This window comes from Phyllosticta citriasiana (genome assembly GCF_038021145.1).
Source record: "Phyllosticta citriasiana strain CBS 120426 chromosome Unknown IWZ02scaffold_8, whole genome shotgun sequence".
Taxonomy (NCBI): Eukaryota; Fungi; Ascomycota; class Dothideomycetes; order Botryosphaeriales; family Phyllostictaceae; genus Phyllosticta; species Phyllosticta citriasiana.
This window is the reverse complement of record NW_027117285.1, coordinates 1,281,110-1,295,625: the sequence shown is the minus strand read 5'-3', so window position 1 is coordinate 1,295,625 and position 14,516 is coordinate 1,281,110. Positions and strand designations below refer to the sequence as shown.

The window sequence follows — 14,516 nt, the reverse complement described above, 5'->3', positions numbered from 1 at the left end:
TCCTCGTCGCCTCTTCCTTCCAGCCCTCGGCCTCGGGGCCCCATCTCCACTCACAACGATGCTCAAGGCACGTTCGTCGCGCGGCGCCTTCAAGTGCCTCAACGCCGCCGCCTCTCGCCCCTTCTCCACCACTGCCACGCGCCCCGCCGTCTCGCCCTACCGCTCTTCGAGTCACGCCGCTCAGTCAAAACCCGTCGTCAAGGATTCCGCAAAGCGCACTCAGAGCACCGCCGCCGCCGTCCAAAATGAAAGACCCGTCCCGAGTCCCGCTTTCAACAGCGACGAGCAGCCAAAGCTCGCTTCGCGCTCCCAGCCGCAGATGGACCACTCCTTCATGGGAAAGAAGGGTGGGGAGATCTTCCACGAGATGATGTTGAGACATGGCGTCAAGCATATTTGTACGTGCGCCGACTCCCAATGGGGTTTCTTGTGTGCGAGCACCACCTAACTGCATGACTCAGTTGGATACCCGGGAGGCGCAATTCTCCCCGTCTTCGATGCCATTTACAACTCGAAACACTTCGACTTTATTCTTCCAAGACATGAGCAGGGTGCTGGCCACATGGCCGAGGGCTACGCCAGAGCCTCTGGCTTGCCCGGTGTCGTCCTTGTCACTTCTGGTCCGGGCGCCACAAACGTTGTGACTCCCTTGCAAGATGCACTGATGGACGGCACGCCCATGGTCGTCTTTTGTGGCCAGGTCCCTACCTCTGCCATTGGCTCCGACGCTTTCCAGGAGGCCGATACTGTTGGAATTTCGAGAGCATGCACAAAGTGGAACGTCATGGTCAAGAACATTGCCGAGCTTCCCAGACGTATCAACGAGGCATTCGAGATTGCCACGACCGGAAGACCGGGTCCTGTTCTCGTTGATCTCCCCAAGGACGTCACCGGTGGAACCCTGAACAGGCCAATTCCCATTATCAGCACTCTGCCCACCCACCCGAGCGCCGCCAGCTTGGCTGCTCGTGAGCTGAGCAGGAAGCAGCTCGAGGGATCCATCAAGCGAACCGCGGATCTGATCAACATTGCCAAAAAGCCCGTCATCTACGCTGGTCAGGGTATTGTCAACAGCCCGCAAGGTCCGGAGCTGCTCAAGCAGCTTGCGGACAAGGCCTCCATTCCTGTCACCACTACACTCCAGGGTCTTGGTGGTTTTGACGAGTTTGACGGCAAGTCCCTTCACATGCTCGGTATGCACGGCTCCGCGTACGCCAACATGGCCATGCAAGAGGCAGACCTTATTCTTGCCCTTGGTGCACGTTTCGACGACCGCATCACTGGTCATGTGGCTCGCTTTGCTCCTGCTGCGCGTGCTGCTGCCGCTGAAGGTCGCGGTGGCATTGTGCACTTTGAAATTATGCCCAAGAACATCAACAAGGTCGTGCAGGCGACTGAGGCCGTGGAGGGTGATGTCGCCATGAACCTGGCCACCCTGATCCCGCAGCTCAACGAGGTCAAGGAGCGCCCCGAGTGGTTTGAGCAGATCAACGACTGGAAGCAGCGCTTCCCTTGGGCATTCGAGAGGGAGAGCACCAATGGTTTGATCAAGCCGCAAATCGTCATGGAGAAGGTTAGCGAGTTGACCAAGTCGATCCGCGACAAGACCATCATTGCGACGGGTGTTGGCCAACATCAAATGTGGGCAGCTCAGCACTTCCGCTGGACACACCCGCGCACTATGATCACGTCGGGTGGTGCAGGCACCATGGGTTTCGGTTTGCCCGCCGCTATTGGAGCCAAGGTCGCACGCCCGGACGCTCTCGTCATTGACATTGACGGCGACGCTTCGTTCAGCATGACTCTCACTGAACTCAGCACCGCTGCCGAGTTCAACATTGGCGTCAAGATTATCATCCTGAACAACGAGGAGCAGGGCATGGTCACGCAATGGCAGTCCCTCTTCTTCCAGGACCGTTTTGCGCACACTCACCAAAAGAACGCCGACTTTGTCAAGCTTGGCGATGCCATGGGTGTCAAGGCTGACCGCGTTGTGAGGCCTGAGGACCTCGAGGCCAAGTTGAAGTGGCTCATTGAGACGGACGGTCCAGCTCTCCTGGAGGTTGTCACTGACCAAAAGGTGCCCGTCTTGCCCATGGTGCCTGCGGGAAGCGCTCTCCACGAATTCCTTGTGTACGATGCCGGTAAGTGATTCTGTCTCCTCACGACTCCAAAGCCAGGTTCTAACAGCTTGCAGAGAAGGAGAAGGCACGCAGAGAGCAAACCCGCCGCCGTACCGGCAGGTAAACTCAATTTGATGAATTGGCGATCCGACAACGTCTTTGATCAGCGGGGAAGCTTGTTGAAGTGACATGAAAAAAATTCCTTGGGTTTCTTTGGAGGATGAAAAGACATCTATTGAGGATCGCGCCTGGCGCCTAAGCCATGCGCGATTACCCCTTTATTTCTCGCTTTGTATCTTTCTCCGGTCTTTTTGCGCGGGTTTACCCCTTTCGCGGGCGTTGTCTTTCTATTGTCTATGTTTTGAGGGTTGCGATGCAAGGGGGGTCTACACTTCTACACCAGGCTCTGATGAGGTCGAAATTTTGCTGGGTTGATGAGGGACAAGCGGCCTCTCGTTAAGGGAACGCACCTTGGTTCCGCAAAGAGGAGAGGAATCGAAAAGTGTTGATACTGGGACGAGCAGCGCGCCCGTCATATGTTGGATAAATGACTCAAAAGGAGGAATGATGCTGAGGTAACAAGTTTCTCAAGAAGCGAAGAAGCGATTTGTTAGTGTAACTTCAGTTGTTTGTCGTGGCTTTTCTGCCTTGCTTAGTGCATACTCCCCGTCGGTTTCCTTTCATTCCCGTTTCTGCATTAGCCAAAATCACGATTGAGTGGTTGGTTGTGTGAATTACAGGTGACTCGACAGACGTCGAGAAAAGCAAAACTTTTGTCGGCAAACATCGGCATCACGGCACGTTGTTATCCCACAAGCTGCGAACAATCACGCCGTCGACCCAAAGACCGCTTGTCGTGTCGCTCTTGACAGTATACCCAATCTCCTTACTCTGCCCAGGAAGCAACAGGAAGGCGTTCTGATCAAAGTACAAAACAGCTCCCTCGGGATAATCGAGCCACACCCACGCCGCCACGCCCTTGGTCGCCGTGGCAGTGAACTTCCGCTTGTCAGCCGAGTAGCTCAACTCTAGACCCGGATCGACCAGTTTGGCTTTTGCCAACGAGGTGGGATGGAACCAGTTTTCATGGGTAAACGTTGACTGTTGGTCGCTATTTGGCAGCTTCCCCTCTGCCGATACCTTGGCCACGAGGATAACGTTTTCGGGATCAAAGCCGTCGAGGATGTCGTTTGTGTTTGCCTTGAGGACTAGCGTGGTGTTGATGGCGCCGACGCTGAAGTCGGCTGAGGACGGCGTGTCGATGTCGAGCTGCTTCCCTGACCAGTCGTACCACGCGAATTTGGCCGTGCCGGAGGCTTCTGACCACAGGTCAGATGTGACATAGACTTCAAAGTCGCCAGTGGTCCGGTTGAAGAAGGGAGAAATGATGACAGGCTGGTAAATGTCTCTTGCAACGTACTGGAAACTGTCAGTTTGGCACGTAGCAACGTGTTCAGTTCGCACTTACGTGCAGCACCTTCCACCTCCCGTCATACTCGATCCCAGCCCAGGTCGGCGTCTGCCAGATATCTTCGAGCTGCCAATACAGACAGCCGAGCTGTCTCTCCGACATGCCACTGCCACGGCGGTAAAACATGATCTGGCTCTGGTAGAAGTCCGCCTGGAAAATCTGTGTCGTGTGGCACCAGGCAGAGAAATTTGCGACCGAGTCTTGCTTATCTGGGACTGGATACCATCGTTGTGCGGCCACAGTCATTTCGCCCATGCCCTTTGTGGTGTTTTCGAAATTGGACGTGTTAAGCCCTCCCGGCGGATAGTGCCGGTTGCGCAATTGGATCACCGTCGAGTTGAAATACAAATCTTCTGGCCGGATAGCCTGGCGCCAGCTCTGCAATGAGGGCATGGAGTGGTATCCAAACTCGTTGGAAAATCTTCCCACTGGGTATGAGCTGAAATTGAATGCCAGGGACGAGTTGTAATTGTAGTAATCCGTTTCACCGTAAATGGATCCAGGCGTCTTGTTCTCATATCTTTCAACGATGGGAACAGGCAGACTGAAATCGAGCTCCAGATATCCGTTGCTTGTTGAACTGGGAGCATACGAAATGCTCCTTGTGTTCCCAAAGACGATTGGCACCAGCGTCTCGAGGAAAAGCTTCTCATACTCAGCAAGCAGTCTTTCGTACTGGTCCGGCGCATTTTGCTGGACGATGGACAGCTCCAGATTCTCCAATTCGTTGCCACCAGCCCAGAATGCTAGCGAAGGATGATGATTAACTCTGCGAACTTGATAATTTGCTTCTTCGCTGACATTGTCTAGAAACTCTGCATCCACCGGATAAAGTGCATCTCCAAACTCGAATTTGCTCCACAGCAGAATTCCCAGTTCATCGGCAATGTCGTACATGAAGTCGGGAGAGTAAGCACCTGATGACCATACTCTGAGCATATTTTGATTGCCGGCTACGACGGCTTCAAACAGGTCGCGGATTCGCGCCTCGGTTACGCGCACCCAGAATGCATCTGGTGGGATGAAATTGGAGCCCTTTGCATAGAATTCGTGACCATTGATTTCAAAGTGCCAGTTGTTTCCCGGCGCAATTCTTTGGGCGAGCTGCTGGGCTGTGATGACCCCTTCGTTGAGCACTATTGTTCGAAATCCGACCCGCTTTGCGAGGGAGGCGATCGATTTATTCCCCGAGTCCACAATTTCGAGCTCAACTCGGTAAAGCGTCTGCGGACCCAGTCCGTTCGGCCACCACAGTTGCACGCTCTCGGATGGAATGATGGTTGCTCCGGTGATGACGCCTTCTCCAGTCGTGATGTTGGTCATTGATCCGCTGGAGACTGCCGTGTTGTCCGAGTCCAGGAGGCGATAGTTGATCCCACGATTCGACCCGGCCTGGCCTAGATAGTCCACACTGGCGTTGAGGACCCACGGCTGCTTCTGGTCCGGCGGCAGATTGTTCAATTGGCCCAGTCGGTAAATATCCACGAGTGAATTGCGGACATAGATGTCTTCGACACCCAACTCGACAACAAAAGCGGGAAGCCATGGGCCAGCAGGAGCAAAGGCCGGTCCCTGGACGCGATCAATTTTTTACTTATTCAAAAGCAGGGACATCTTACCCAGTCCCAACCAAAATCGCTCTGCTCTTTTCTAATGAACTGCCTGTTTGGGAATTCATACACCATTTCTACGCCGTACGGCCACGTTTCTTGACCCGGCTGTGAGGCGATTTCGTTGGCAATTTCAGGCGCACTTCCAAAGTTGAGGCTCAGTACGGGGTCTTCTTTGCAGTTTTTCAGAATGTCGGTCACGTCGAAGTAGTACTGGCGAAATTGGTTGTTAGTCGAAGCCACATGCTTCCCGCAAAACTCGATTGTGGAAAAGGTGTCAAGTCCATTGAAGACGAGGTAGGTGGACGTAGCATCTTTATTCCTGAGTAAGACGTCAGCGGGCCGAAATCTGCACTGTGGGCTTACTGCCGTGACAAGCGGCCGCAGGTTCCATGAAAGGTCTGTCATTTGACGGCTTCCCATCCAATCCCCCAAAGGACTTGAATGTTCAACATCAGTTTCCTGGTTGATTCCAGTTTCTGCAATGCTGAGGAGTTCCTCTTGCACGTTCCATTCTCCCTTGCCCCTTTGACAGCAGGTCGAAAACAGTGCCAACCCAGCAAACGAAACATGAAACAAACAAGAAATCTAATTGGTCACTTACAGTGAGGTGAGTGGTGCAGAAGTGTATGTCCAGTTTGACCAAGCGACCCATCGTAAATTGAAGTCATTCAAGCCAAAGTAAGGGTCTCCAATAACCTGCGCAGCGAAGAGGTCAACATGTGCTTGCGAGGGCAATTTTGCAGGAACAGATATCTTCAACAACGGATTTGACAAAGTCCAATCCGAGCCAGATAATTCGATAACCCGGCATGCCGACGGAGCAGCGGCAACGGTCAGGGCAATAACTGCCTGAGGAGTCCAGGGGCGCATGATCCGCAACGACAATGGTTGAAGACTGCAAGAGGAAATTCCAAGTTGGACAAGAGCCACAAAGACGGTCAAAGCGAAAGCCAAGGAAGTCTTATGCTTAAAAGCGTTCATGGCGGACGACCTCTACCAGGAAAAGCGACCGTTACATTGTCCCAGGACGAGCGGGTAAAAGCAATGGAAGGACGGAAGGATGGAGACAGAGGCAAGGATTCCACGAGTGGGGCAAGGGATGGCAGGCGATTGGTGTGAGGGGTAAGGTGAGCTCCCGTCGTGCCGGTCGTTGGCGTCGTTTGGCGCATAAAGCCGTGGCACACATAGTCGCAATTGGTGTCCTGTTTGTCAGGAACTAGGTGAATATGCAGTGAAATACACCGGTCTTCTCTCCTAATAGAGCTTAAATGCTGGCTGAACCCTAGAGACTGCCTTCCAAGCGACATGAATCAATGCCTCGCAAACCATGCTCCTAGAGAAAACGGTAACTGTTCCCCGGTTTTCAGTTTAACGGCACGTCAAGCCAGTTTCAATTATTATAACATTTATTAGTGGTGTCGTATTTTCGCGGGGTAAGAGAGTTACTGCACGCAAAATAAGACCCACCATCACCTGATCGTTAACCTTACAATTTTCCCCACCGTCTTTTCGCATTTTAAGAGGTCGTCGTGCTTATTCCTCCGTGTAAAAAGAGCAAGGGAAAAGACAAAAAAAGTCATTGGACAAGTTAGGGATTGAACCCAAGACCTCCCGCATCCTTGCGTATTTGAAGGATCTCATGCAAAGCGGGCGCTCTACCACTGAGCTACATGCCCTTGTTAATGTAGAGGTGATGTAAGGTATTTATTTTATTTCTACTTATTATCACTAAGAAAATCTTTACCTATTAATTCATTATTTTACGTCTTACTAATTAATTAATTAATTTAATTAATTAATTAATTATTTTACGTCTTACTAGAGCTATAGGCTATCTAAGATAGAGCTATCTATAGGGGATACTATATACGTTTATAAGGTAAGTAGAGATACCTAGCTAAAGAATCTTATATAATAAGGCGTAATTCTTAGTATAATATTAGTATAGGGTTATTATAGATAGATAGTTTATCTAGGCTCTTTTTAGGTAAGGGGGAGCTAAGGACTAGCCTTAATTAATTAATTAATTAATTAATTAATTATTTTACGTCTTACTAGAGCTATAGGCTATCTAAGACGGAGCTATCTATAGGGGATCCTATATACGTTTATAAGGTAAGTAGGGATGCCTAGCTAAAGGATCTTATATAATAAGGCGCGATTCTTAGTATAATATTAGTATAGGGTAGGTATAGATAGATAGTTTATCTAGGCTCTTTTTAGGTAAGGGGGGGCTAAGGACTAGCCTTCCTACCGTTATCTAAGTAGATAGGTAGTATAGAGTAAGAGTAAGGAAAGGAAGGGGGATAGGGAGAAGGCGTATATAGAAAAGTAAATATAGTATAGGGTAGTAGGTAAGGTAGATTATATATACACTCTACTATAGCGTTCTAGTACTATCCCTAATAGCACTATTCTTAGTTAGCATTATATAACACCTTTCTTAGTACCTATAAAGGTAAAAAAAGCGGGTAAGGTTTTTAACTAGTAGCGTCTATCTTCTAGCTAACTAGCATAGTTAGCTAATACTTATTATAGAAAATAAAGAACACTTAAGAACCTAGGTTTAATCTATATTAATATCGCTTATAATTTAATCTAGCCTAGTTACTACCATTAGATGACCGCATGTTAACATTATCGCTAATAATAGGGCTCTACATGCCGCCCTAGCCTAGGTATACTATATAGATAAATAGCGTTAAGCCCTTACCTTACTACTAAACGGTTATCTAATTATTATTAGGAGTAGGAGGGTTTAGCTAGAGTAGTTACGGAGTAGTCATCTAAGTTATATTAACGCCTTCCTAATCTAGAGGGCTAGGGTCTTAGTAGAGGCTCTATATAAGGTAGAGGAGGGATATAAGCCTAGAGGGTATTAGGTAGATTATAGATAAAGGGGTCCCTTCCTAGATTATCTTTAGTTAGAGGGGTTCTAGGGTAGTACCTACGGGAACTATAAGTAGAGGGATTATAGAGCTTGTTATTTACTCTACTAATAGAGCTTAGAATAGATTCTCTCTTCTTCTTTTTACTCTTCTTTTCCCTTAGTCTACTCTTTATATATACTATGCCCTAGTAGAAACCTTCGTCTAACGTATAAATTTAAGTATGAATTATTAACTAACGTCTCCTTAGAATAGCTCTCTATAGGGTATAGAGGCTATATTCCTACTATTATTATCGTACGCCTAAAGCGCTTCCTATATTACTTCTTTCCTAGTAGAGCTATAGAGTAGGCAGTTACTAATAAGATATTATAGTATTTATTAGGCGGTATTATTATAGCTATAGTTATCCTAGGCTATCTTACTAAACCGTAATAGGTAGGCTTTAAAGTAGCTATAGTTTAGTTTTAATTAGAAGTAGGCTAATACTTCTAGTTATCTATACTTAGGAAGTTAGATAGACATCCTTAGTATAGATAGGAAGTTACATACGTATAACCCCTAGGATAGTATTATCTATACTTCCTAGTATTATATAGTATATACTATCTATTCTACTATAGTTCTTTATCGTACGCGCATCCTAAGAAGGGTAGTACTTAAGTAGTTATTCTCTAGGGTTAGCTTAGCAGCCTCCTTTATAAGGGCGTCTACTTATAGGTTTCCTCTAATCCCTATATAGCCTAGGGCCTACGAGAAGGTAAGACTACCTTATCTAGCCATAATTAAGTGGCCTATATCTATAGCTTAAAGTTATAGTCCTTAACCTAGTAGGTTAGACGGGGTTTAGAGGTAGTATAGTATAGCTTAGTTATCTACATATACTATAATCTATTATCCTAGCTATTTCTAGGCAGCTAACTCTATAGCCCTTATAAGTGCCTCTAGTTCTCTATTATATATAAGCTAGTATAGTCTAGTATTTCCTCTATATCCTACTACTACTCTTATACTATCTTATTAGGTATCGTACGCTATAATTCCTATACCTACTCTATTTCCTTTTAGGATAGATAAAGTATTAGAGTATAGGATAACTACCTAAGTCGTATATCCTATACGTCTAATATATACTTAGGCTTCTTATTCCTTTAGGAGGTAGCTAATCTTAACTTTATATAGAGTAGTCTTTTTCTATAGGGGAAAGGAACCATGTTTAATTAGGCTTTTAGTACCTATTACTAGGTCCGAAATTATACTCTAGATATGTTTAAGTTATGTCTATCATCCTAGTATGTTCTCTTATTTAAACTTATCGATAATTATATGTACTAGGTATTAGTAACTAAGCTTAAAGAGTTATATAGCGTACGCTTAAAGTAATATGTTACGCCTTAGGTAGGGGGGGAGAAGTCCTACTTTAATTTCTATAGGGGTAATTAGGGAGGTCTAAAAGGCTCCTAGGATTTAGCGTAGTCTATTATTTTAAAGTATTCATCTAAGTATCTTAGATCTACTAACTTACTAGAAAACTAGGAACCTATAATCTACTACACTTTATACGTAAGCTAGGTATAGTTATTAGATAGTAGTAGGGGATAGTCTATGTTATATATTAGCTAGTCGCATAAGCCTACTAAGTAATTACTTTACTTAGGCGTTCTAAATTATTATATATAGCCGGAATAATAGATATATATTAAACTATATCCTAAGCTATTAGATGAGTTACTTTAGCTATACTATATAGTCTCCTAGGAGCGTAATTATAGCTTACTTAGCCTCGTCTAAGCTTATAAAATAGATAAGGTCTATTTTATCTTTATTAAAATTAACGGCATATTAGGTTCTAAGTAAGAAAAGCTAGTTAGCTTCCTACTAGAGGATCCGCGTATTTTTCTTCTAGCTCATTAAGGAGATTATGATTAAAACATTATTAATATACGAGAGGAATCGGACTAAGTAAGAGGAAAAGAGTTTTCGTATATAAATAAGAAATAGGATTAGTAAGACTAGGCTTCCCTAGGGGATTCCTAAAACTATTAGATAAAGGTCCTCTTATTAGCTATTAAAGGAGATCTAGAGTTATTACCTACTAGTAAATGTCTTTACCTATGCTAGAAGGGAGGTAGGGAGCCTAATTTCCCCTATTATATATAAGAGCTAGTCATAGGCTACATGATTAAAGGCACCTCGTACGTTAAGGAATAGGGTTAATATCTTACACTATGCCCTCCTCTCATCTTAGATAATATATATAAGGATTATTACTACATTAATTACTAACTTCTATAGTCATCTACCTATTTAGGATGGGTATAGAAGGTAGGTAGCTTCTATAAGCACTCTAAGACGTTTTACTATAATGCGTTTAAGGACTTTTCCTAGGTAGTTAAGTAGGGAGATAACTCTATACGCTTTTAGGTCTATATAATTAGGTTTCCCTAGCTTCTTAAGTATTATACCTACCGCTTCTCTCTAGCATTCTAGGTAATATCTATACGTAAAGAAGGTTTAGTATATCTAGGTAAATTTTTTAGGATGAGCGTCATACGCCTTAGTAATTATCTTCTAGTAGATCTAGTCTAGCCTAGGGGTGGTGCCTTTAATCTTATAAGAGTAGGTATACTATACTTCCTCGTCCGTAAGGGAGGGCTAGTCCTATAGCCCTTCCTTATAGTTTATCTAGTTATATGGGGGAACGTATAGTAGTAGGGGGAAGAGTTTCTAATAGAAGGCGGCATACTTACCATTATACGATGATTAGAGTTAATCTTAAAGGTTACGTATCTAGGGGATTCGCTTAGATTAGGTCACTTTTATGTATGCTATTTCCTTATAGATAGACTAGGGTGTTTCTTTTATAAGGAAGTTATTCTAGTACTCTTATTTTACCTACTTAATAGCCGTGTTATACGTATTCTATACTTATACGTATATGACTTAGTCATAACGTGCCCTACGCCTTACTTATACGGCGGTTATCCTTAAGGCCGTAAGGAGTAGGGACTACTATAGTTTTTATTACTATCTAGGGGTTACCTATAGGATGCTATATTTAGCTACTATCTCTATTACCTTTATAAGGCGTTATCTAAGTTAGTCTAGGTCCTCTTATAAGGTCCTACTAGAGAGTATATATTATGCCCTATTAGGAAGGGCTTAGACGAGTAGACTTATAATCTTATTTAACTCTTCTTAGACGATTTACCTATACTAGGCCTAGTCGGCCTTTTTAACGTTAAACCATAGTAGTAGTATTAGTATGTCTTAAAACTCGTCGTACGTAATAGTAAAGAGAATAGCGTTATAGTTAGATAGGGGGTTCTCTCGTACCTACTAGTTAATTACTTAAGTAGTAACTATTAGAGTATATAGGGAGAGTGTTAGCGGTATTCTATAAAGATAAGTAATATCTTTATTATATACCGTATGGTAGATGGTTTATAGTAGAGAATGTAGTAGATTCTTTACTATAAGAGAACTTCCTTAAAGGACTAACTAGCAGGCTACCTAAGGGTGTTTATATAGAAGAACCTATAGATTCTAGAGAGTTCTATCTCTAGGTAATTAGTAATAGGTTCTTCTATTAATAGAAGACGATTTCTAATTAATCTAGACTAGAAGATTCTAGGCCTTAGTAATGAGATAATCTAGAATAAGGGCTAGAATCTAAAAGAACCCGTAGGAATAAGTTCTTAGTAATAGAAGAGGTCTAGAAGAGTCTAGAACAGTCTAGACTTATTCTTAGGCCTCTAACACTCCCCCTAACTTATTACGCAGGGTAATAGAGAGGAATTTAGTAAAGAGAGCCTTAGTAAGTACCTTAGTTAAGGCGTCTATAGGCATCTTCTTTAGTAGTAGTAGGTTCCCTATTACTATAGAGTAAGTAATAAGAGATATCTTCCTCTATATTACTTAGGCCTTCTATAGTAATATAGCTACTACTACTAGGGATTCTAACCTCTTTAAAGGTCTCTCTAAGAGGATGAGGTACTTCTTCTATAGGGCTATTAATAGTAGCCTCTATAGTAGTCGATTCCTTAGAGGATTTTTCTCTAAGGCGCTTACTTCTCCTAGGCTCCTCCCTACTAGTATCTATAGTAGTTATAGACCTAGATCTTAGTCTATTAGGAGGGCTAGTTATAGAAGAAGGAAATATAGGCTTAGTATAGTCTATATCTTCCTTATCTTCTATACTTTTAGTATAGGGAGAAGGAAATTCATCCTCTTTAAAGGTAACATCCCTAGTGCGTATAATAGCTTGTTTTTCTATATCCTAGCATCTATAAATATGCTCCCCCTCAAAGCCTAATAATATACTAGGCCTAGAGCGTGGAGAATACTTAGAGGATATAGTACGCTTTTCTCTAGGGATGTTTATAAAGACTTTACTTCCGAAAGTCTTTATATAAGAGAGATTTATAGTAGGAGACCTGCCCTTAGCTATATTTAGCCGGGCTAGAGGCGAAATACCCTCTAGGGACTTCTTAGGGGTCCGGTTTAGAATATAAGTGGCGGTTTTAATAGCCTCTAGCTAGAAGGTAAGGGGGACCTTAGAATTTAAGAGAAGGCAACGGGTAATAGTATCTATTAACCCATGTGTCCTCTCTATAAGCCCGTTTTACTCTAGGCTATAAGGAGAACTCTTTTCTAGAGTTATTCCTTTATTTTTAGCTAGTAAATCTAGCTAAGTTCCCCCATATTCTAGGCCATTATCTAGCCTTAAAGACTAGACTTTACCATGCGGCTCTATAAGTTTAAGATAGTAAACTATCTTATTATAGGCTTCTCCTTTAGTAAATAGGGGGAATACCCATGTAAACCTACTATAATAGTCTATAAAGGCTATATAGTAGGTGTATCCCCCTATTCCCTTAGGAGTAATAGGTCCTACGACATCTAGACCTATCTTCTCATAAGGTTTAGAGACCGCTACTAGTATAGTAGATATAGTACGCTTAGATTTAGCTAAAGGGCATATAGAACAGTCTATTTTACTACCCTTAATAGGTAGTAGTGCCCTAAGAGCTTCTAAGTTTATATGCCCTAACCTATTATACTATAGGTTTAAATCTACTATATATGAGTGATTTATAGTAGATTCTACCTTAGGTAGTATAAATAGGTTATTCTAAAGTAAAACTTCGGCATATATCTGCTCTCTTTTATCTATAAGTCTTAAGTTCTTTATATCTAGATATATACCATGTGTATATAGCCTAGATATAGAGATAAGATTTACAGATAAATCGGGGATATAGAGAGCGTCTAGAAGGGTTAGATTTATCCTTCTATTAGTGTACTTAAAGGTAATAGGTATAGTACCTATTCCTTTAGCATAGATCTCTCCTTTACCTAGTTTTATAGGTAAATTTACTTCTTTTAAAGAAGTAAAGAGATCTTTATGTCTAGACATATGGGCTGTAGCGCCGGTGTCTAGAATCTAGTCATTTAGGCCGGGACCCGCGGTAAAATAAGAGGTATAACCCGTAATATGTAGGGTATCCTCTAAATCCGTAGGACTACTATTATTTTCTTTACCCTTTAAATTCCTAGCTCTTTTATAGCAGTCCTTTTCTAGATGGCCATTCTTTTTGTAATAAGAGCACTTCTTAGTACTCTTATTATTATAAGTAGAGGCGTTCTTTTTAGAAGAAGATTTCCCTTTATTACTAGTTATAGTAATAAGGGCAGTATTGCTTTCTTCTTCTAGTTCTTAGCACCGAGACTCTTCTACTAGACGCTCTATAAGGTGGTCTAGAGTAGTCTCTTCTTTTAGCCCTAGCTGGGCTACGGCGCTCCATGAAGAATAGCTACTAGGTATATTACTAAAGAATACACCTAGTTTCTGCCTCTCCATTAAGGCCATCTTAGTCTAAGATAATAGGGTTATCTCATCTAATAGATTAGCTACCTAGGTATTAATATCTCCCGTATCTTTAAGGCTTAGTAGCCTTATAAAGTGTAAGACTTCCCATGAAAGTCCCTTAGATTCGCATCTTTTTCTAAGGGCTTCTCCCATAGAACTTATAGTTCTATAATAGGCAATGCTAGAATAAAGTTTAGGATCTATAGAGGTCCTAATGAAAGTCCTTATTCTAGCATTATTAACCTCCTAGGTAGGATCTTCTACTTTAGGTTAAGATTTAGAGTCTAGATAGGCTTTTAGCCCTTCTACAATCACTATATCATTTATAGTAGATCGCTAAGACTCCTAGTTCTCAGGGCCTTTAAGTTTAGGAATGCTAGGGAATTCTTTTCCCATATTTCCTAGTAGAAGATGTTCCTTTCTTAAGGTATATTAAAGATTTTATACCTTATAGAGGTCTTTAGAGTATAAAACTCTATGTACTTATAGTTTTAAGCGGAAACTATAAGTGTATGAAGTCTCGAAGTTTATTAGGTGCTAATGGGCCTG

General features: G+C 43.2%; 2 protein-coding genes and 1 non-coding gene across 3 annotated transcripts; 1 reads left to right on the top strand and 2 right to left on the bottom strand.

Moving 5' to 3' along the window:
• Positions 1–58: 58 nt before the first annotated feature.
• IWZ02DRAFT_470310 (large subunit of biosynthetic type acetolactate synthase) lies at positions 59–2,247 on the top strand (the record flags this gene model as incomplete). Its single annotated transcript, XM_066768790.1, has 3 exons — positions 59–398; positions 462–2,144; positions 2,198–2,247. The coding sequence occupies 3 exons, from the start codon at positions 59–61 to the stop codon at positions 2,245–2,247; spliced, it is 2,073 nt and encodes a 690-aa protein (XP_066621846.1).
• A 668-nt stretch (positions 2,248–2,915) lies between these two features.
• Positions 2,916–6,077, bottom strand: IWZ02DRAFT_379124 (putative beta-mannosidase; the record flags this gene model as incomplete). Its single annotated transcript, XM_066765024.1, has 4 exons — positions 2,916–3,542; positions 3,592–5,166; positions 5,214–5,526; positions 5,809–6,077. The coding sequence occupies 4 exons, from the start codon at positions 6,075–6,077 to the stop codon at positions 2,916–2,918; spliced, it is 2,784 nt and encodes a 927-aa protein (XP_066621845.1).
• A 710-nt stretch (positions 6,078–6,787) lies between these two features.
• IWZ02DRAFT_t79 lies at positions 6,788–6,883 on the bottom strand. Its single transcript has one exon. It is a non-coding gene; the product is annotated as a tRNA-Ala (tRNA).
• Between the last annotated feature and the right edge of the window lie 7,633 nt (positions 6,884–14,516).